Raw genomic sequence first — 25,036 nt, 5'->3', positions numbered from 1 at the left:
CAGCATACTACAGAGATACAGCCACAACAATGTTCATAGCTGCTCAATTCACAATAGCCAGATTGTGGAACCAACCTAGATGCCCTTCAATTGATGAGTGGATAAAGAAGCTGTGGTATATATATACAATGGAATATTACTCAGCCATAAAGAATGATAAAATTATGGCATTTGCAGGCAAATGGATGAAATTGGAGAATATCATGCTAAGTGAGATAAGCCAATCTCAAAAAGCCAAAGGAAGAATGATATCGCTAATAAGTGGAGGATGACACATAATGGGGGGGAGGGAAGGGTTAGTGTTAGGGTTAGAGTTAGGGTTAGGGAGGGGGGCAAGTATGGAGGAAGGAAGTACTGTATAGAGGGTAAAGAGGGGTGGGAGGGGTGGGGGGGAGGGAAAAAATAACAGAATGAATCAAACAACATTACTCTATGTAAATTTATGATTACACAAATGGTATGCCTTTACGCCATGTACAGAGAAACAACATGTATCCCATTTGTTTACAATAAAAAAAAAAAAAAGATAAAAAAAAGAAGTACTGCTGGGTTAGCCTCTGGCAGGGCACAACACTTGGCCACGCTACTGTGAAAGATACACTGAGGTCACCATGTCCAACCATCAAATAATTCATTCCAACATTTTATAGCCTCCGTCTATCCAGGCATTAACTATGTTCTGTCAAAATTCATTCCATCTAGCATGCCCTGGAACAGATCATGCTGTGGCTTAAGCAGCTGATTTTTTAATGATGTTTAATAAATTTGTGATAGGGTCTGTTACATTTAATTACTAATCTAAGGCGTACAAATTGTAAAAGGATCTTATTTCTATTCTGCATAAGACAATACACTATTGAAGAGTGCAAAAAAAAAAAAAAAAAGAAATTTTGTGTACTTACAACTCGTTACGGTTTGGATATGAGTTGTCCCCTGAAAAGCTCATGTGTTAGGCAGTGTGGGAATATTCAGAGGCAATATGATTGGATCATGAGAACCCTAACCCCTCATTGGATTGATCCATTTGATGGAGTAATAATTGAATAGATTATTAGGTGGTAATTGTATGCAGGTGGGGCATAGCTGGAGGTAGTAGTTTACTGGGCGTGTGCCCTAGGGGATTATATTTTGTCCCTGGTTCTTCTCTCTCTCTGCCTCCCAGTTGCCGTGAGCTAAAAAGCTTTCTTCCTCCACACCCTTTTGCCATGTTTCTGCCTTGGAGCCAGCCAACCATGGACTGAACTTCTGAAATCATGAGCCAAAATAAACTTTTCCTTCTCTAAATTGTTCTTGTGAGGGATTTTGGTCACAGTGACAAAAAGCTGACTAACACCATTTGACTGAAACTTGAGAGAATTTCAAAGAAGTCTGACAGATGGAGCTATGATGTTCCAAATTCTGATGTTCAGGATTGCAAACGAGGCATTCTCTGATGCACCCTTTAGGCAATATGGTTGGAATTCTAACAGTGTTCCTACCTCTCTGCCACCATCAACCCCTTGAAAAACAAGGAAATAAAAACCAGAAGCACACCCTATACTTGAAAGAACCACCATTCTTTTCTCCACTTGGAGCTAAGAGTGTGTAGTAGTTGCTTCATTGAAGGTTCCTGTACAAAAGAACAACTGACCTCCTGAAAAGTTGTCTCCTTACAATCTTCATAGATTGTGGGTTGTTTGGTTATTTGAGAGTATTGTCTTTTCTAGTACATTGTGGACCAGTAAACCAGCCAAGATATCTTTTTATTAAGTTTAATATTCCTAAGCATTTGGTTTAGGGTACAGTTGGAGTGTATTAGCTCATAATTATTAAAATTATACATATGAGTATATTTTCGAAATTTAAATATTTAGATAGTCTACTACTTTTTTTTTTTTTTTAACAAGATGGCTAATGTGTTAGATAAATAGCTGTCAACCACAATATAACATTGTTTGATTAGGGAGCCATATCATAGGTACTTTGTTTATACCAAGTTTATTTACTGTAAGTTGTAATTGAGTGTAAGAAATATTTCGTATACCAATAACAAAGCAACTAATTTAATAATCTTTTACTTAGAAACTTCACTTTGTTTATTAAATAACTTGTATGTATAGATATTTTCATCTCATTTGTGCAGAAGTTCAAAGATGAGTAGGGGTCAATTTCTAAATAAAATGAAACAAAATTGGTTATTTCTTGTATTGAAAGAAGCCACAGAATATGTGGACCAGCTGTTTGAAGGGAAGAGTGGTAGATGGACTAATGCAAAAGAGCCAAGTTTGAAGTAGCATTTGAAGGTACTTTGGGCTTTAAGCCTAGAAGTGAACTTAGCCATTTTATTTTTTTGGTGCGTACTGACCTGGATCTAGGGCAGCTTGAAAGCTATAAATAGATGTCAAACTAGACATATCCACTAGAGAAGCCTTCTGAATCTCTTTAGAGGAGAAGGAAAAGGGTCTCCTAATGATAAGAGAGATTCCCTTTACCTTACTCTAATCCTTTATTTCCTGAGCAATCATATACTAGTGCTGATACTGATAGTGGCGGCAATAGGAGCCCCATGAAGCCTAAAATTCTGAAAGAGACATTTCTCTTTGAACAGTTTCTGTGGTTTCAAGGTGTGGGGTCAGTACTGTTTGTTTTTTATTGTCTTCTTTTGCTTAACTCTGGACACAAGTGTAGTTACTGGAAATGTGAGACAAGTATGGAAAAGACCCAGCTTTCTGTCTTTACTGATACTGGAATACTGATAAGGGATGTACTGAGGAAATAGAAAAAGAAAGATTGTGGTAGAGGAACATAGAAAGTTCATACCCTTGAGCCACACACAAATAGATTTGACCTTGAACATCATGCCGTAGATTTTGATAAGTGAACTAAGGGACAAATCAGGTGTCAGACTGGCCCAGAGAGAGGAGAAAGACTGCAGTACAGAAGCAAACAAAACCTTCAATTAACTAGGAATGAAATCTCCCAAATTTGACAAAATATGTGTATAGATTGGAAACCTTCATCAAGTCCAACATCATAAACCCATAGAAATCCACACACAGATGCTTCATAATCAGACTGCTAAAGACTGAAGGCAAACAGAAAAGCTTGCAAGTAACTAAAGAGAATTGGCACACGGGAACAATAATGGGAATGACCATAGATTTCTCATTAGAATCTATTAAAACTAGAAGAAAGTAGAACAAGATTTTTGAAGTATTCATTCTGGAATGCAAATGTTATTGAACACACAAAAATCAGTATACCACATTACCCAATGAAGAAAAGTTTTACGTGATCATCTCAATGAAGAAAACATTTTTTAAAATCCTTTTATGTTAGCTGGGTGCAGAGGCACATGCCTGTAATCCCAGCGGTTCAGGAGGCTGAGGCAGTAGGGTTGTGAGTTCAAAGCCAGCCTCGGCAACAGTGAGGCACTAAATTCAGTGAGGCCCTGTCTCTAAATAAAATATATAATAGGGCTAGGGATGTGGCCCAGTGGTTGAGTGCCCCCAAGTTCAATCCCCAGTAACCCCCCACCCCGAAAAATCCTTTAATGTTAATATTCTAGTGGAGAAAAGGAGATAAGCTTAACATAATAAAATCCATATATGAAAAGCCTACAGTGAATATTATACTCAATTGCTTTTTACTTAAAGGAGACTAATAGCATTTTTTGTACTAGTAAATTGCATTAATTAGAATTTAAAGTGCATTTTAAGGTACTTTGGGCTTTAAGCCTAAAGTCTATATGAAAATACTGCCTTTTTTCTTGTTACTTCCTGTTCTCAATAGTTTTAAGTCAAATTTTATGAAGTTTATCCATTGTTTTAATAGTGTGTTCCACAGATCTTTGTGACATACCCAAGACCTTATTTTATCTCTTGATGGTATACAAAGATTTTTCTAAATGAGTAAAAATAATGTGGGTGAAAGGATTAGTGTATATGCAGATAATGACTTCTATTTGTAAAAATGTCTTGGTATCAAACTATACATGTAAAAATCCAAACCAAACATATAAAATAATGTGTATATCTGCATAACCACTCAGATGAACATTATCACCCATAGAAGAAACCTTTCCTGAACCTTCACCCAATTATGAACTGCACCCTTCCTCAAAGTAGCAGCTGTCCAGATTTTATAGTAATCTCCTTTTCACTTTTATTAGGCTCTCTCTCACACACATGTGCTTTCCTAGATACTGTATTTAAGTTGTGGTACTTTTTAAAAACGAAATGCCATTTTAAATCTGACTTAACCTACAGTTTCGCTATTCCTTTATTTTTCTTGGTTTGTCTTGCTGAAGCCAGCCCACATGACCTGTAGGTGTTCTGTTGTACATAATACAGTTCTGTATCTTTCTTTATCTCTTTGTCCTCTATAAAACAGCAGCTGGATCCGGAAACTTGATCTAATTTAGATTCATCTTTTGGCAAGACTAGAGATGGTGTGTGTTTTTATCAGGAGGCATCTACTGATGATAACCACTGATATTTAATACCTAACTTTGCTTCTGCATTGGGGGGAGTGTAAATCATATTTTATTGATATTGATTACTTTCATGTATTATAAAGATATGTTTCTATTTGGGTAGTGTTGGAGTTTACACTAGAATGGTAAACACTTGGATAATTTTTTAAACCATTGGATTCTGTATCTGAAGTTACCAATTTTCTGTGTGTATAAAGATGAAATGCCTTATGAGCTCATAATTTTCCTGCTGATTGAATATTATATATATTTTTTCCTCTGAGATTCCTTGTTTTCAAAGATATGAGGAATAATAGGATATTTCATAATTATTCACTTGTTATCTTAAACAGTAAAGACAATAGTCACAGGATATCAGTAGTTATACCATCAATATTTCAGTAAAGAGTTAAACCATTTTTCTACTCATCTTGTTCCCATTTACTCTGTTTTGACTTGTATATTTGTATTATATATTGTATATTTTATATCCTTACTGAGTGGAGCTGAAAATGGAGTGCAGTGTTAGAGCACTTACCTAGCATGCACAAGAGTACACATTCAATTCCCAGCATCACAAAAGAAAAGAATGGAAGAAAATTTGACTTTGCATAGAAATTGATTGATCTTTAGTTTCTCTTTTCAGTTGGTGAATGTGCAATACTGCCACAGTATAAATATACTACTTTCATCATTTAAGATTCTTAATTAAATTTATACAAAAATTTAAAGCTTGTATTTCCTCTAATAACAAACAGTACAGAGTACCTGTCATGTTCTTGATATACTGTTAAATATTTGTACTGTTCTCATATCACCTTTATAGTATTGCGAGATAAATTGCTAAATTGTAAACCCCAATGAGACACATAGTTGTGATGGGTTGATTTGTAGGTTAAATAATTTTATACCAGAAATATCAGTCTTTGTGCAATGGGTGACTCCAATTGCCATGTCATGGGAGAAGATGAGAGAAAACTGAAAATTTACTCCCAAAGAGTTATACCATTTGGGGAGGAAAGTTAATCAGCCACAGTGGACAATTTGTGGGTTTTTAAAATATTTTTCAAGGAGAGAAACTATTATAATTCTCTCACATGCAAACAAAAATCATACTCAATATGGCTGTACATCAGAATCACTTTTGCACTTCACAAAAATACATGCTTGAATCTTGTTGGATAAGTTATAAACCTATGTATCTGAAAAAATGCAAATGGAATACAGATACTCATCTGATTCTCATGTGTAACCATATGAGAATCTCTGAATTAGAATAGAGAATTCATGATGATTTTGAACTTAGTCTAGTCTTTGACTATAAACAGATTGAGAATTAGTCATTAGTAGTAGAGGACATATGCATATCCGTACCAGAAGGTAGCCAGCCTGGCATATACTTCTGTGAAATATGAATACCTCGAAATGTCAAGAAATGAACTAACAACATAGAAACCACTATTAGAGATCCACCATATTTATTATCATGTTACTCAGCTTTGAATGTGGAGTATTACTTGTGTTTTTCTCACATGATCTTTAATGACTGTGGAGATGAATATTAAGCCTCCTGTTTTATATCTTATTTTGCTTTTTAAAAGCAAATGTGTTTTCATATCTTGATTTTTGAAAAGATAGTACTTTTTATTTTGGTGTACTTTCAAACTTAAAACATGCAAGAATAGCACACATAACTTCCATGTCTTTTACCTAGATTCAGTACTTCTCCTGACATTCGTGTTTTGCCTCATTTACTGTACATGCAAATTTCAATGCATGTCTAGCCTACCACCTGTAGTACTGTGTAGTAATGGGTGGCAGGGTTTTTCTTTATTGATTTATTTTTCTTCAAATCAAATCACTATTTGACACTAGAGATATACATAATGTTTTTTAATGTTGGAATCCTCTTTATTCTAGTTACACATGACAGTAGAATGCACTTTTTTACACGTCATACGTAAATGGAGTATAACTGCTCATTCTTAGTGTGCATGATACAGAGTTATACAGGTCATGTGATTATATATGTGCATAGGATAGTAAGGTCCAATTTATTCTATCTTTCCTCCCCCCACACCCCCTTCCCTCCCTTCACTCCCCTCTACCTAATCCAAGAAACTCTATTCTTCCTTAGCCATCCCCCTTATTGTGATTAGCATTTGCATATGGGAGAAAACATTTAGCCTTTGTTTTTTTGGGATTGGCTTATTTTGCTTGGTGTGATATTCTCCAGCTCCATTCATATACTGATAAATGCTATAATTTCATTCTATTCTAAGATTTCACCTTCAGTCAAAATGGCAATTATCAAGTATACAAGCAACAATAAATGTTGGCGAGGATGTGGGGAAAAAGGTACACTCATACATCACTGGTAGGACTACAAATTGGTGCAACTATCATGGAAAGCTGTATGGAGATTACTCAGAAAACTTGGAATGGAATCACTATTTGATCTAGCTATCATGCTCCTTGGTTTGCATCCAAAGGACTTAAAATTGGCATACTACAGTGACACAGCCACATCAGTGTTTATAGCAGCTCAACTCACAATAGCAACTGTGGAACCAACCTTAGGTGTTCAACAGATGAATAGATAAAGAAAATGTGATATATATACACAATGGAATATTACTTAGCCTTAAAGAATAATGAAATTAATGGGTGTTAGTTTTTGCCATTATATTTATAGTAATTTGTTACAAAGCACTCTGTTGAAAGTTTTTTTTTGGACAACTTTAATAGATGATATCTTGCCAAATCACAAAAATATTTAAGGCTTAAATAATTAGTATAAAATAAAAAAGGAGCATTAATGGAGCTCTTAGGGACTTTGAAAGAAAACAAATGTATACTTGATGCTAGTAGTCATGAGAATATAGATAAAACAAATATGTTCTTGGGCAAATACAACTTACTATACTGATAAAGACAAAAAGAATATGAATAGTTGTTTATATTTGTAAGTACTACATCTGTAATTGAAGGCTCTCCCATAGATGCAGTTGGCTTACAAGTGAATTCTACAAAAGAATTCAAAAGAAGAAATGATAGCAATCTTAGTTTTCTAGAGATTAGGAAATGAACACTTCTCAACTTTAAACAGTATGATTGCTTAATGAAATATGACAGGACTTTATAAGGCAGTAATATTAATGATCAGTTTTTCTCCTGAACATGGAGTTTTGAGTTCTGAGTTTTTCACTATCAAATAAAATTATGAATTGGAAAGAAGGAAATAAGACTAATAAAACAGTTTATATGTAAATATAGCATTTTTACTGACTACAAGGTCTGCTTATGTTTGTTTTTATGTAACAAGTAGATGAAATTAAAGTTGGTTTATAATAGCATTAACAATTAGAAGTAAATGTAACAGATTGTAAAATGACTACACTGAACTATAAACCACTATTCATAGAAATTAAAATTTTGGAAAGGGGAATATATTGGGTTCATTAGAAAGCTTGTTATTTTAAAAATGTCATTTTTTCCCCCCAAAACTCTGTTGTTTTGGAAACTGATTGAAAAACTTACATGGCAATGAGAGATTCCTAAATAAAAAACATTTAGGATAGCTGGAAGATGATAGAAGATTAAAAAAATAGATTTTTCATTGCTTATTTTTTTTTTTTTTTGTATTTCTTATTTTGTTGCATGGTAATATGCCAGTTTTAATTTGACTGATGGTTTACATTGTGTAGAACTTAGACTAACAAAAAGGACATATGATAAAAGAAGAAGAAGATCCACTATGTTCTGTGTTTTGTTTCAAAATTTTTTTGTTATTTTATCAAGCAGTCAAAATGATTCATTGCCATGTTGCATTTGTAAATTCTTTTGTATTTATATATTATATTTTTGGTTGTTTAATTTATTTCTGTGAGAAGCATTGAGAAATATGACTCTTTAGGTATAGGCATCATGATAGAAAGGTGTGATCTTTGGGAAGTCATGGATTTAAATATCTGTTAGGAAAAACAGGAATTACAACACTTAGCTAATAAATAAAACATTTTTTTGAGGCATTGAATGGGATAATGACAATGAAAGCATTAAGACTTTTCATATGAAAGTGACTGACATTCAGTAAGTGTTGGATATCGTTCCTTCATGTTCATTTTAGTCCTGTAGAATAGCTGTGTGTCTAAACCTAATTTTTAAAAAGATTTTTAATTCTTTTTTAGTTATAAATAAGAGTAGAATGTATTTTGACATATACACATGAAGTATAACTTCCAATTCTTGTGGTTGTACATGATGTGGAGTTACACTGGTCATGTATTCATATAAATATAGGAAAGTGATGTCCAGTTCATTCTACTGTCTTTCATATTCCCATTCCCCCTCCCTTCCGTTCACTTCCCTTTGTCTAATCCAAAGTACTTCTCTTCTCCCCTCCACTGCTTATTGGGTCTTAGCATCTACATATCAGAAAACATTCGATTTTCGTTGTTGTTTTTCTTCGGTGGGGGGCGGATTGGCTAATTTTACTTAGCATGATATTCTCCGATTCCATCCATTGATGGGCATATGCCATGATTTCATTTCTCTTTATGGCTGAGTAAAATTCCATTGTGTATATATACCACAGTTTCTTTATTCATTCATCTGTTGAAGGGCATCTAGGTTGGTTCCATGGTTTAGCTAATGTGAAATGAGCTGCTGTAAACATTGATGTGGTTGGGTCAGTATAGTATGCTGATTTTTAAGTCCTTTGGTTATATGCTGATGAGTGGGATAACTTGGCGAAATGGTGGTTCCAAGTTTTCTGAGGAATCTCCATACTGCTTTGCAGAGTGGCTGCGCCAGTTTGCAGTCTGACCAGCAATGTATGAGTATATCTTTCTTCCCACATTCTTGCCAACATTTATTGCTTGTATTCTTGATAATTGCCATTCTGACTGGAGTGAGATGAAATCTCAGTGTAGTTTTGATTTGTATTTCTCTAATTGCTAGAGATGTTGAACACTTTTCATGTATCTGTTGATCTTATTTCTTCAGTGAACTGAAAATAGTTCATTGACCATTTATTGATTGGGTTATTTGTGGGATTTTTTTTTTTTTTTTTTTTTTTTTTTTTTTTTTTGGTGTTAAGTTTTTTGAGTTCTTTATATATCCTGGAGATTAATGCTCTATCTGAGGTGCATGTAGTAAAAATTTTCTCCCATTCTGTATGCTTTCTGTTCACATTCTTCATTGTTTTCTTTGCTGTGAATAAGCTTTTTAGTTTGATACCATCCCACTTACTGATTCTTGATATTACTTGTGCTTTAGGAGTCTTGTTGAAAAAGTTGATTCCTACACAGACATGATGGAGAATTGGGTGTTTTATTCTAGAAGGTACAGAATCTCTGATCTAATGCTTGGGCCCTTGATGCACTTTGAGTTGAGTTTTGTGTAGGGTGAGTGAAGGGGGTTTAATTTCATTTTTACTACATATGAATTTGCAGTTTGTCAATTACCATTTGTGAAAGAGGCTATATTTCTTTAATGTACATTTTTGGCACCTTTGTCTAGTATGAGATAATTGTATTTATGTGGGTTTGTCTGTGTCTTCTATTCTGTACCATGAGTCTTCATGTCTGTTTTTGTGTTGGTACCATGCCTTTTTTTTTTTTTTTTTTTTTTAACTCCAGCTCTTTAGTATAATTCAAGGTCTGATATTGTGATGCCTCTAGCATCACCTTTCTCCCTAAGCATTGCTTTGGTTATTCTGGGCTTTATATTTATCCAAACGAATTTTATTACTGCCTTTTCTATTTCTATGAAGAATGTCATTGGAATTTTAATAGGACTTGAATTAAATCTGTATAGTGCTTTTGGTAGTATGGCCATTTTGATGATATTAATTCTGCCTATCCAAGAGCATGAGAAGTCTTCGCATTTTCTAAGATTTTCTTCAATTTCTTTCTTTAGTGTTCTATAGTTTTCATTGTGGAGGTGTTTCACCTCTTTTGCTAGATTGATTCCCAAATATTTTGTTTTGGAGAGGTTATTGTGAACGGGAAAATTTTCTGGATTTCTCTTTTAACTTATTTGTCATTGGTGTATAGAAGCACAACTGTTTGATGGGTGTTAATTTTATATCCTATTGCTTTGCTGAATTCATTTATGAGTTCTAGAAGTTTTGTTCTGTTTTTTTTTTTGGGGGGGGGCTTCTAAATATGGAATCATGTAATCTGCAAATAGGGATAGTTGAGCTCTTTTCTTTTTTGTATCCCTTTAATTTCTTTCTTTTGTCTAATTGCTTTGGCTATGGTTTCAGGAACTATGTTGAATAGAAGTGGTGAGAGTGGGTATTCCTGTCTTGTTCCAGTTTTTAGAGGAAATGCTTTCAAGTTTTCTCCATTTAGAGTGATATCGGCCTTGGGTTTAGCATATATAGCTTTTACAATGTTGAGGTATATTCCTATATCCCTAGTTTTTTAGTATTTTGAACATGAATGGATGCTGAATTTTATCAAAAGCTTTTTCTGCATTTATTGAGATAATCATACAATTCTTGAAGTCTATTCATGTGATGAATTACCTTTATTGATTTCCATATGTTGAATCAGCCTTCTGTTCCTGGGATGAACCCCATTTAGTCATGGTGTACTACCTCTTACATGTTTTGTATGCAGTTTGCCAATATTTTATTAAAAATTTTTGCATCTATGTTCTTCAGGCATATTATTCCGAAGTTCTCTTCCTTGATGTGTCTTTGTCTGGTATTGGTATCAGGGTGATGATAACTTCATAGAATGAGTTTGAAAGGGTTCCCCCCTTTTCTATTTCATGGAATAATTTGAGCTGGATGGGTGTAAGTTCTTTGAAGGTCTGGTAGAACTCAGTTGAGAAGCCATCTGGTCCTGAACTTTTCTTTTTTGGTAGGCTTTGGTAGGCTTTAGGTAGCATCTTCAATTGCATCACTTGAACTTTATCTGCTTAAATTTTCTGTGTCCTCCTGATTCAATTTGGGTAGGTTGTATGTCTTTAGAAATTCTTGATGTCCTTGATTTTGTATTTTATTGGAATATAGATTTTCAAAATAGTTGGATTATCATCTGTATTTCAGTGATGCCCATGTTGATATTTCCTTTTTCATCATGAAATTTATTTCCTGTCTTCTCCTACTTTTGGTGTTGATTTGTTATTTGTCTTGGGCTTTGAGATGTAATGTTAGGTTATTTATTTGGTGAATTTCTACCCTTTTAAAGAATATAATGAGGGCAATGAACTTTGCTCTTAGAACTGCCTTCATAGTGTCCCAGAGATTTTGATAAGTTGTTTACCTCTAAGTATTTTTTTGTTTCATCCCTGATTTTTTACTGCTATCAAGTCATCATTCAATAACATTATTTAGTCTCCAGGGGTTAGAGTAGCTTCTGTTTCATTGAAATGATTGTGTATTTTTTTGATTTGGATGTTTGAGGCTTCATCTATGCTGATAAATCTTAAATTTGGTCTTTTCAAGTTATCCCATATTTCTTGGAAGTTCTTTTAATGGTTGCATAACATCTTTTCTCCACGGTCAATGTTATTTCCTAGATTTTATATTTTGTCTTCCTTGCCTGAAGCTCTGTCTTCAAAGTGGTCTAGTCTGTTGGTGATGCCTTCCAGTGAATTTTTAATTTGGTTTATTGATTCCTTCATTTTGAGGATGTCTGCTTGTTTTTTTATTTTTTGAGAATCTCTATTGAAGTGGTCTTTTACTTCCTGTTTTTTTCTGATTTTACTCTTTACATCATCATTTACCTCCCAGATAAGTTTAAATATGTACATTCTAAATTTCTTTTCTGACATTGCTTCCATTGTGGTGTGATGGATTTTGTTATTGAATTATCTTGCTTTGTTTGGGGTGATTTGTTCCCTTGCTCTTTCTTGTGTGTCTACCCTTGTAAAAGTATGTATCTGAGGCAGTAGAGTTTCTACCCTGTGGACTTATAGTATCCCTGTATGTTTCTAGTACCTCTCCGCTTAGGGGGAGATAAAGCAATAACAATCAATGCAAACAATATATAGCATTAGACCAGATAGTTCCTGCAATGATATCTACAGTATTGTTATAATAAACAGAATTGTTGTAAGTCATTGCCTACAATAAAAACAGCAAAGTTTGCAAAAGGGTTTACAATTTTGAATGGTGGACCTGGAGAGAACAGAAGTGATATGGGATGTGATGATTATGAGGAAGGAGGAGAGAAGATAAAAGTAAAAAATAAATGAAGAATGAAGGATAGAAACATAGAGATTGGCTAGCAGAAGGAAAAAGTGAAAGAGCATTTAGGAAAATGGATAAGTGAGAAAAAAAGATATATAAAGTAAAAATTTTTAAAACTAAAAATATAAACAAAACAAAACCAAAATATACTAATCAAACATTCTAGTCCTTAAAAAACCAAGCCATGAAAAATAACTGATTTAAAAAATGTTAGACATGAAGAAAAAAACCAAATATGAATATGTGTAAATGTCCATGAACTTTTAGGTCACAATTTAACAGAGAAAAGAGAAAAAATACAAAAAGATCTCCATGAAAATTAAAGAATTGTTTCCTTTGGAGTTTATAATATTCTTAACTTCCTTAATCAGTAGTGTTACATGGGGTCATGTTGACAACCTTTTCAATGAAATAATCAGAAAATTTCCCAAATCTAAAGACTGAAATGTAAAACCAGATACAGGAAGTTTATAAGACCCCAAATATACAAAATTAAAACTGACCCCCACCAAGGCACATTATTATAAAACTGTCCAGTATACAGAATAAGGATAGAATTTGAAAGCCTGCCAGACAAAAACATGTTATTTTGAGAGGGAAACCAATCAACCTCAGATGATTTCTCAACACAGACCCTCAAAGCTATGAGGTATTGGAATAATATACATATCAAACTCTGAAATAAAATGAATGCCAACCAAGAATCCGATAGCATGCAAAATTAAACTTCAGAATTGAGGATGAAATAAAACTATCGTTGTAAACAATAGTTAAAAGAATTCATGATTAGAAAACCTGCTCTACAAAATCTAAGATACTTCATGAAGAAGAAATGAAATATAAAATTGAAAACCAGCAAAAGGAGGAGCTACACTAAAGGAGTAGTCAATCAAAGGAGAAAGTAATTCAAATTAAAAACTGGACATAAATCAAAATGACAGGGAATACAAATAATTTCTCAATAATATTGAATATCAGTGGCCTAAACTCATCAGTCAAAGGACATACTGGCACATTGTTTTTTTTTTTTTTTTTTTTTTTAAATCAAACAATAAGCTCTCTCTGAGACACTCACCTCATAGGCACAGACATCCAAAGACTGAAGGTAAAAGGATGGGAAAAAACATCATTCCCATGGATCACATAAATAAGCAGGGTTTTTTATCCTCAGATTAAGTGGACTTCAAGCCAACTTTAATCATAAGGGAACAAGAAGGCCATTTTATATTGCTTAAGGGAACTATACATCAAGGCATAACAATCATAAATATTTATGTCCCAAACAATGGGGCATCTCCATACATCAAACTAACCCCTCCCAATTTCAAGAATTAAATAGACCACAGCACAATAATATTGGGTAGCTTTAATATGCCTCTGTTGCCATTGGATAGATCCTTCAAACAAAAGCTAAATAAAGAAGCTATAGAAGTAAAAAATACAATTGATAATTTAGACTTAACAGACATATATAGAATATTTCATCCATCAATGACTGAATATACTTTCTTCTCCATAGCACATGAACACTTCTCTAGAATAGACCATGTCTTATGTCACAAAGCAACTTGTAGCAAATACAAAAATAGAGATAATACCTTGCATTTTATCAGATCATAATGGAGAGAAACTAGAAATTAATGACAAAATAAATAGAAACTACTGTAACATCTGGATACTAATACACTATTGAATGACTGATGGATAGCAGAAGAAATCAGATGAAATAAATACTTAGAGGTAAACATGTCACAACTTTTCAAAATCTCTGGGACACATGAAGGCAGTTCTAAGAGGAAAGTTCAAAGTTATGAAGATTGAACTATTTTTACTTTTTAAGATAAAGTGAATGCAAGAACTTGATTTTATTAAATTGTCATTCTAGAGAAATTGGTAAACCAAATGGTTGTGACTTCCAGTTACTAAGATCTCTTATTTCCAATAATTGTGGTATGACTGGTTTTCCACCCAAAAAATTAATCCATAGATTTGTTGAGTTGGGTATAAAAAGAATTGAGGACATCTTGGTGTACAACAGAGGTCAGTCCACATGGCCTGAAGCCAAAACCTCCTTATTCTTAGTCAAAGGCTTTGAAAAGCAAATAAACACAGGTGTCCACGTGGGAAGTCTTTGTTCTATTCTTTGTTGAATGTGAAAATTCACATTTTTTCCATTTTTATTTCAGAGAGAATTTCACAAGAAATTTGTATAGTTATGGACCCAAAAGAAAATGAAGAACATATAGGTCATCTTCTTGAAGAAATACTAAAAACTGAATTAAACGTGAGTATTTCAAGACATACTTTGATAAACTTTGACACAGATATTTGTAGAAAAAAGGTATCTTGCTTGATAAAGCATGAACATCATTTGGTCTTAATTTTATCATTCTGCCTCAGGGGGATTCTTGGGTCTCTTAACACTTAGGACCTGAATATGCTCCCTCCCGTTTTCTTTTCCTGTACTTTTTATTTTGAAATAGGGTCTTGCTAAGTTGCTTAGGACTTTGCTAAATTGATTTCTCCTGCTTCAGCCTCCCTAGTTGCTGGGATTGCAGGCATGTGCCACCATATGTGGTGTCAATCCTTATGTTGATATCACACAAATCATTTGTTATCTGAAAGTAGTCCCCCAAAAGATTGTCTAGGGAGGGTGTATGGATGCAGTATTCCCTTGTTCTTTCATGTGAACAAAACTCTCAATTTTTTTGCTAGATTAAAAACAAAACAAAATAAAACCTTGGTTCAGAAAATTTCCCTTGATCATCTTAAGTATTCCACACCATTTTCTTTTATCATGAAGTATTTTGAACAAACGTGACCAACATGTAATTTTTTTTTCTTATAGGTAATTTAATCTCTTTTTTTATTAGGAAAAAAATAAATGTTTTTTAATAATTAGAGCACAAGCAATAACAGTAAATGTTCCAAGGTGATTTAATTTTTTGTATTTATATTTGTTCTAGTTAGTTATACGTGACAGCAGAATGCATTTCGATTCATTGTACACAAATGGAACACAACTATTCATTTCTCTGGTTGTACATGATGTAGAGTTATACCATGGGTGTGATCATACAAATATGCAGGGTAACAATGTTAATCTCATTCTGCCATCTTTTCCATTCCCCTGCCCGCTTCTCTCCCCTCACTCCCCTCTGCCCAATTCAAAGTTCCTCCCTTCCTCTCTCCCATTCCCTGCATTATGGATCGGCATTCTCATAGCAAACATTTGGCCTTTGGTTTTTTGGGATTGGCTTATTTTGCTTAGCATGATATTCTCCAACTTCATTCATTTATCTGCAAATGCAATCATTTTATTCTCCTTTAGGGCTGAGTAATAGTTGCTTGATCCATTCATCTATTGAAGGGCATCTAGGTTGGTTCTACACTTTGTCTAATATGAATTGAGCTGCTATAAACATTGATGTAGCTGCATCACTGTAGTATGCAGATTTTAAGTCTTTGGGTGTTAGAGGAGTGGGGTAACTGTGTCAAATGGTGGTTCCATTCCAAGTTTTATAAGGAATCTTCATACTGTTTTCCAGAGTGAGTGCACTAATTTGCAGTCTGACCAGCAATATGAGTGTTCCTTTTCCCCCGACATCTTTGCCAACACTTATTGTTGCCTTTATTCTTGATCATTGCCATTCTGACAGAAATGAGATGATATCTTAGAGTAGTTTTGATTTTCATTTCTCAAATTACAAGAGATGTTGAACATTATTTTCATATATTTGTTGATCAATGGTATATCTTCTGTGAATATCTGCTCAGTTCCTTAGCTCAGTTATTGACTGGGTTATATATTTTTTGGTGTTAAATTTGAGTTCTTTATGTATCCTGGAAATTAGTGCTCTATCTGATGTGCATGTGGTAAAGACTATCTCCCACTCTGTAGGGTCTCTCTTCATGTTGATAGTTTCCTTTGCTGAGAAGCTTTTTAGTTGAATCCATCCCACTTATTGATTCTTGATTTTGTATCTTGCACTTTAGGAATCTTGTTAAGGAAGTCAGGTCCTAAGGCTGACATGATAAGGATTTGGACCTGCTTTTTCTTTTGTTAGGCTCAGGGTCTCTGGTCTAATTCGTAGATCCTTGATCCACTTTGAGTTGATTTTTGTGCACAGTGAGAGGTAGGGGTTTAATTTCATTTTACTTCATATGGTTTTCCAGTTTTCCCAGTACCATTTGTTGAAGAGGCTATCTTTTCTCTATTTTTTTTTTTTTTTTTTGGCAGCTTTGTCTAGTATGAGATAACTATTTATGTGGGTTTGTGTCTGTTTCTTCTGTTCTGTACCATTTGTCTATCTGTCTATTTTGGTGCCAATATCAAGCTGTTTTTTTTTTTTTTATTGTTGTTGTTGTTCCTATAGTTCTGTAGTATTGTTTATGGTTTGGCATTGTGATGCTTCCTGCTTCACTCTTCCTGCTAAGTATTGCTTTGGCTATTCTGGATCTCTTATTTTTCCAAATGGATTTCATAATTGCTTTCTCTCTTTCCATGAGGAAAGATATTGGCATTTTAATTGAAAAATTGCATTGAATCTGTATAATGCTTTTGGTAGTATGGCCATTTCGACAATATTAATTCTGCCTAAGAACATGGGAGATCTTTCCATCTTCTAAGATCTTCTTTAATTTCTTTCTTTATTGTTCTGTAGTTTTTCATTGTAGAGGTTTTTCACCTTTTTTGTTAGATTGATTCCCAAGTATTGTATCATATTTAATTTTTTTTGAGACTATTGTGAATGGGATTGATTTGGTCTCTTTGACTAAATGCCCAAATAATTCTTTTTCCTTTAAAGTCCAGTTATTTCATTGGAATTTTCTCTGTGATAGCCCTTTTTAGTTGATAATCTAGTTATATTATCTGTTTTTTTTATTGTTTAAAGTTTATTTACTGAAAATTATTTTGGCATTTTTAGCCTTTTCTGTTAACTTCAGTTTTCTTTGGAGATTCCTATTTCATGATTCTTTGCCCATATTCTATAGCTACTGCTTTCTCATAGATTTTTAAAATCTATTTTTTTTATTTTTAGAATTTTTGAGTTTTAGAATTTTCTTGCTTTCCAATTTCTTATTTTGTTTCAGGCATGAAAAAAAATCATTTTATTTGCCTTTATAGTCTATTTATTTTAGCCTTCATTTCTGTAATGAATGAATTTCTTCAGTTTTTCAGTTCTAATAACTCTAATTTTTTCCAATTTTGATTTTAAGAATTTCTCTTAGTTTATTAAATATTGTTATGATTTTCATCTGTTTTGTGAATAGGTATTTGGTGTGCATTCATTGTCTGTATAAATATTATTCTTTTTTATTTCTTATGTTAAGCTTCTGTCAGATTTGTTTTTCCCCACTGATGCTCTTTTCTCCCCCCATAGCTTTATTGAGGTAAAACTGAAGTACAATAAAATGCACATGTTTGAAGTACGCAATTTGATCAATGTTGATGTGTATATAACCAATACAATCAATATAAAAAAAGCATTTCCATTACTTTTTTTAAGCTTTGAAATCATGCAGACTGTTTCTGCATGACTTATTACATTACAAATGAGTCATCTTAAGAAATATAGAACCCCACTTCCACATGTTAATTATTTGAAAATTAATTGGCACACTCATGAATCTCTCAGAGGTCAAGGAAGAAAGCACAAGAAAAATAAATAAAAAGTGCTTTGAACTAAATGATAATAAAAGCTTAAAATATCAGGATCTCTAAGATGATACAGTACTCAGATGAACATTTATAACTTAAAGTACTTGTATCAGGAAGATGCTAGATAACAAATAATTTTCACATTATGTAGTAGGAAGGAAAAAATAAGAGTAGAAGCAGAAATACATGAAATAGAGAAGAAATAATACAGCTTAAGTTTGATTAAAAAATAAGTCTAATCCACAAAAAAGAAGGAACACAAAAATTAATATCAATGGAAAGGAAGCTATCAAAATAACCCTGCAGATGCTAAAAATATATTAAATTAATATTACAATTGTATGCCAACATATGTGATAGCAAGGTCTATATTAATAGGTCTGCATTATAGAAGGATCCATGTGCTGCTAAGAAGTGTATTCAGTCATTGATGGATGAAATATTCCATGCATGTCTGTTAAGTCTAAATTATCAATTATATTTTTTACTTCTGTAGCTCCTTTATTTAGCTTTTGTTTGGAGGATGTGTCCAGTGGTGACAGAGGCATGTTAGTTACCCAGTATTTATTGTGTTGTAGTCTATTCGATTCTTGAAATTGAGAAGGGTTAGTTTGATGTATGGAGATGCTCCATTATATGGGGCATAAATACTTAAGAATGTTGTGTCTTGTTGATGTATACTTCCCTTAAACAGGATGAAATGGCCTTATTTGTCCCTTCTGATTAACTTTGGCTTAAAGTCTACTTAATCTGACATGAGGATAGGTCATTAAGGTTCAAGGTTATTATTGAGATATGATTTGTATTCCCAGTCATTTGGGTTTATTTCTTGCTTTTAATTTGAATTTGTTTCTCCTTTGAGTATTCCTTTAGTGTAATTCCTCCCTTTGCTGGTTTTCACTTTTTTTTTTTTTTTTAAACTTTCATGGAATATTTTGTTGAATGTTCTGTAACTCAGCCTTTTAGTTGCAAATTCTTTTAAATTTTGTTTATCAATGGAGGTTTTTAATTTCTTCTTCAAATCTGAAGATTAATTTTGCCAGGTTTAAGTTTCTTGGTTGGCATCCATTTTCTTTCAGAGCTTGGTATGCGTTGCTCCAGTATCTCTTCTTTTGAGGGTCTGGGTTGAGAAATCCACTGAGATCGGAATTGGTTTCCCCCTATATGTAATCTACTATTTTTCTCTCCCAGCGTTTAAAATTCTATTTTTATTCTGTATGCTAGGCATTTTCCTTATAATGTTCCTTGGTGTCCGTCTGTTGTAATTTTGTACATTTGGGGTCCTGTCAGCTTGATGTATTTGATTTTTCTTTTCATTTTTTTGGGTTGAGAAATTTTTTGATGATATTTCATTGAAAATATTGTGCATTCCTTTGTATCTCTGTGCCTTTATTCTGATAAATCTTAAATTTGGTCTTTTCACATTGTCTCATATTTCTTGGAAGTTCTGTTCATGGTTCCTTAACATCTTCTCTCCATGGTCAACTCTAGTTTCAAGATTATATATTTTGTCTTCATTGCTTTAGATTCTGTCTTCCAAGTGGTCTAGTCTGTTGGTAATGCTTTCTATTGAATTTTTAATTTGGTTTATTTTTTCTTAATTTCAAGGATTTCTGCTTGTTTGTTTTTTTTTTTCCCTCAGAATCTCTGCCTTTTTATTGAAGTGATCTTTCATTTCCTGTATTTTCTCTTTGATATAATTATTTATGCCATTGTTTACTTTGCAGATAAGCTTAACTATGTACATTCTAAACTCCTCTGAAATTTCTTTCACTACGGTGTCCATGGATTCTATTACTGGAGTATTTTGGTTTGCTTTGGGAAATGTGTTCCTTTGCCTTTTTATGTTGTATGTGTGTCTACCCATCTAACCATATGGATATGAAGCAGTAGAGTTTCTACTCTGTGGACTTAGTGTCCCTGAAGATTTCTAGTACCTCAGTGTTTAGGGAGAGATAAGCAATAGCAAAAACCAATGCATAAAATAAACAGCATTTAACAAAATAGTTCCTACTATGATGTCTACAATGTTAATTATCACAGTAAACAGAAATGATACGATCAGTTATTGCCTAGAATAAAAACAGCAAATTTGCATAAGTGTTTACAGTTTCAAATGGTGGAACTGGAGAGAACAGAAGTGACATAGGATGTGGTGATTATGAGAGAAGAAGTAAAATATTAAAGGAAGAGTGAAAGAATGATTGGCTGTTAGCAGAAGAAAAGAGAGAAACAAGGGAAATAGGAGCTATATATAAATGCGTGTGTGTATATATACATATTTTATATTTTAAATTTTCACATCATATATATGATGTGAAAATATATTTTATTTTATATAAAATATAAAATAAAAATAAAAGAATACAAAACAAAACTAAAGTATACTAATCAAACATCTTAGTTCACAAAAAACAAATCCATGAAAAATAACTGGCTTCAAAAATGCTAGAAATGAGAAGAATAAAATGAGTATATATAAATGTTCATGTACCATTAAGGTCACAAAAGAATAATAAAGAAAAGATCTTGATGAAAAGAATAATAAAGAACAATCCTTGATGAAAAGTTAAAGAATTCTGTCTGTTGGAGTTTGAAAGATTCTCAGGTTCTCTTCTTAGCAGTTTTAGGTGGGGTCACCTGGAACATGATGTGCCACTCTCTTGATTACTGGAGATGGAGAGCTAAACCTGGAGGCAGGGTTTAGTTTTAGGTAGGCTTTAGGCTCTTCCCTGAATGCCATTTGGTCTGGATAGTTTAAATTAGCACACCTCCCATGCCCAGTACTTGCTGGTCCACGCTGGAACACTGTACCCCAGGGATCTCCCCTGGGTTCCAGTTGTGCGGTGGGGGACCCAATTCTTAGTTTGGTATTTCGCCCTTTGAACCCCATGTTTCCTGGTCTCGAGTTTAGTCTCCAATATCTCCTGCCCCTGCCCTTCTGAATTCCTTGCCTGATGCATCTGTCACAGCTGGTCCTGTAAGCAGTCGGATTGGAGGAGGAGTGGTAGAGTGAGGTGGGTTTCAACAACCAGTTGACCTCTGTATAAACCCCTCTCATTTGAATTTTTCCTGGTCACATAAACACACTGTTGTTCAATGGTTATTTACTGGGCCTGTATTTTGGGCCATACTCGAGTCCGCTTGGAACTGACCCCCTTAGCTGCTGGTCACCATGTAGAAGCTCCAAAATGGTTCCTTTTTAGTACTTTGCATGCTGCCTGGAGGGATGGTGCCTTCCTTCCCCACACATGGATATATTGTGCAGTGTCTTTCAGGTTTGTTGGGCAACATCCTTGATCTCTCAATGCTCCATACCCAGACATGCCTCGGGCCTCCGCATAGTGCAGGTTCCTTTAATTCCTTTATCCCTCTGCTATGCTCACAGAGGGACCACTCTGGCTGGTGCTTCTGGCCCAGCCATGTCAGTGTCTGTGCTGCTGGAGAGTTCTTCCTTATTTTATTATATCCAACCTCCTGAGACCCTTATCTGCTTTGAATGTCCAGTTTTAAATTCCAACAAATCCCCCCACTGTTTTTTATTCACCCACATTGTGGAGATGCTTCCTGTCTGCTTTCTTGGTTTCATGCCACAGATCAGCCAGGAACAGGTCCTCCTCTATTCTGCTATCTAGAAAACCCTCTCCACTCTTTTAAGAAAGAGAATCTTAACTATTGGTAGGAGAGGGTGGATCAAAGTAAGCTTAATGGCATAGTATTCTTTCTTTTGTTCTTTTTAGGAAAAGATGAACATATGACCATATTCTACGAGTCATGCTCATTTGCTCTTTTCCTTTATCTGGACATTCTCTTTGTTATTTCAACGCTACCTCTGTTTCTCATTCTAGACCTCTCAGGCTCATCCTTTGACTTACATATGTGCTTCAGTCTATTAGTTTTGAATATTCTTAGGGCCCAGCCCCCTAGAAATCCCCAACCAAGAGCCTCATGTTTCTCCTTTGTGTTCAACTTTCAATTGTTGCCCACAAAAACCTTTCCTGGTTTCTCTTATCATTCCCAGAATTGCCTGCTAAGCTGACCAGAAATTACCTGATAATGATTGTTTTTCCCTAGCTCCCTTGAGTTTTCTTCCACCTTTTGCTATAGTTTCTTAAACTGCATGAGTCTTTGTAGGTGACAACAGTTTATCTCTACCCGCTAATAATGGGTTTGTGGTAAATACTGTCTAAAAGGTTTTGGTGTGAATATTTTTCTTGTACTGTTTTATTAAGAGATCTGCATAGAGTCAGATTAAAACCTTAGCTTTCCAGAAATTTCTTCCCTTTTATTCTTTTACAAAATGGTTCTCCTGGGACACCTTAAAATTTTAAGCATTTAAATTTCTCAATTTCCAGTGTATAATTTAAAAATATAGATAGCAACTTAGGAATTAAAAAAATAGGTTTGACTTGAAGCCAGGAATTTTGCTCATATAATAAGCTAAGTAGTATGCATTTATTCAAAACAAAGTGCTATCAGTGTTTCACAAATACCTCTAATCATAATATCTTCTAGGGGCTATGTTAAACTTTTTATATTTTTAAATGAAGAGCTCATGTAGAACTATTTTTGCATTTTAATCTTTAAATTTTATTTGAGAAATGAAGTCATGTAGTGAAGAGGTACAATGTAATGTTTACATAAAAGTGTACAGAGATTAGATTAGAAAAATGGGTACATTTGTCGGCCTCAACATTTATTATATCTCTGTGTTGGAAACACTGAAAATTTTTTCTACTTAAGTATTATGAGATACTCAATTGTTGTCAATAATAGTTGTTCTCCTGTACTACAGATCATTAGAAGTCTAATGTAGGACTTCTAAAACTGAAATTTGGACATCCTACATCTTTCTCAGAGAATCTTAGAAGATTTCGTTACTATTTAGCCCTCCCAGACCTCTAAGTTTGCCCCTAACTTGTTAAATCATCAAATATTTATCAGAATGTTTTTTCACCTAAGTAGTCACAACCTAACAATTATGTCTAGCCTTCTATATATAAGGAACAGTACTATCACCCTATGATTTCCCCTTTTATCTTATAAATTTGAATAGAGAGACCTTCTGGTTTAATGATTTACCCAAGGTCACATTGTTATCAGACTTCTAGGCCAGAGGATGGAGTTTGAGAGTCCAACAAATTGTCTGATCATTTGCCCTGAAACCAAGTGGGAATAGTAATAGTTAAAAAGCAGGAAAGGAACTCTAATTGGTATGGCCCTATTGGAAAGGCAGAGTAAGAGCGTGTCTCACCCCTGAAATACTAACATGAGCTTGAGGTTTAATTAGAAGAATTGGGACAGTGGGTGAGAAGTATTCCTAACTAAGCAGTCTTGGTCAAACTGTAGTCTGGTTGATAATTATCTCAGTTCTGGTTTTGTGAGGTTATTCTGGAGAAGTCCTTATTTGTGGTGTCAATTTTCATTTGCTGTTCAGGATGTTTATCTGTCAGACCTGTGGTCCTGAAAGGGGCTGTTCAGTTCCCATGAGAGGATTATTCTGGCTAATGGGAGCAGTCTCATCATGAGGTTTTCTGTCTGCAGGACTCTGCTATTCCTGGAAGGTATAAGGCAAGACTGGGGGTTTCTAGGCACCACTCCAGGAGTCTAGAACAGGAGTTCATTAAAGCTGGCATTGAGTTTTCCTGCTGATTTTGAAAATACTTTACTTATTCTTATCTTGATGTCCTCAGTCTTGAAGGGAAAAAGATAGTTTGGGTAAATTTAGGGTTAATAAACCTTATATTACCACTTTTGAGGTATACTCCTTAAATGATTCCAAGATCCATGTGCAGAGCTTATCAAGGATCTGTAAACAGATACAGAATGAAACCAGAGATGCCAATACTTATCCTGTTTTCAGTTACTCATTGGGTATCTGCAGGCCCAGATAAAAACGCAGTGCAAAGCAGTTTTTAGTTCTCTGTTATATAACTAGTTAAAGGAGGTGCTAGAAAAGGTGAAATGAAAGAAGAGACACGTTTTTACGTTTGACAGAGGTCTTACAATTAAGGTCTGAAAGTTTTTTCTTTGGGAAACAATATATCTAGTTTTACATAATTTTTCTCTTTCCTTGTAGAAGCAAATTTATCTTGTGGAATTTTTAGTTCATAATTTTTGCTAAATACAAAATGTCACATATTCTAACATTTGTACCTCCAAGAGCTTTTGTCTTGATTTGAAAAGAACATATAAAGAGGATGAAGTCACCACTATTGAAATCTGTGGGGCAGACCCGTGTGGGTGTGGAGCTGCTGAACACACAATGAGAGGATTGTTTTGTTGATGTGAAAAGAAAAAATGTTTCCCACTGAAACTGAAGGAGGAGATTGGGTATGCTTATGGTAATTACCTGTGCTATAATTCTGCCACATACCTTCGGGGTGATACAAATGTCGAACTATAATATAATGGAAAACACCAAATTCATGGGAGAGGTTGCTAACAAGGAAAATATGAAGCAAATTGATTAGAAGATACCTTTCCTACCCGCTACACATACACATTTCACTGATACTTAAGGTACAAGGCTTTAATTATCAGTCTTGCTAAACTCTGGATTTTTTTTTTTTTTTTAAGGACTTTGAAGAATTTTGTAGAACCTTTCTTCAGATGTACAGCTCTCTAGAGATAGAGCAGGGTGGTGGCAATGAAAGGGACCTCACTTCTTCCTATCTCTCAGCAAATGTTTAAAAATAGTTGACACTATATA

At 34.1% G+C, this 25,036-nt stretch overlaps 1 protein-coding gene across 1 annotated transcript in view; it reads left to right on the top strand.

Annotated features, from left to right (window-relative positions):
- Nucleotides 1-25,036, top strand: part of CRPPA (CDP-L-ribitol pyrophosphorylase A) — a 369,555-nt gene that overhangs the window by 159,491 nt on the left and 185,028 nt on the right. The window contains exon 5 of the mRNA XM_079151915.1: nucleotides 14,849-14,946. Coding sequence (XP_079008041.1) covers nucleotides 14,849-14,946 — 98 coding nt within the window. The remainder of the gene's footprint in view (nucleotides 1-14,848; nucleotides 14,947-25,036) is intronic.

The sequence above is a fragment of the Sciurus vulgaris genome, assembly GCF_902686455.1.
Source record: "Sciurus vulgaris genome assembly, chromosome: 8".
Taxonomy (NCBI): domain Eukaryota; kingdom Metazoa; phylum Chordata; class Mammalia; order Rodentia; family Sciuridae; genus Sciurus; species Sciurus vulgaris.
The sequence above is the reverse complement of the archived record's forward strand: the minus strand, read 5'-3'. Positions and strand labels throughout refer to the sequence as shown.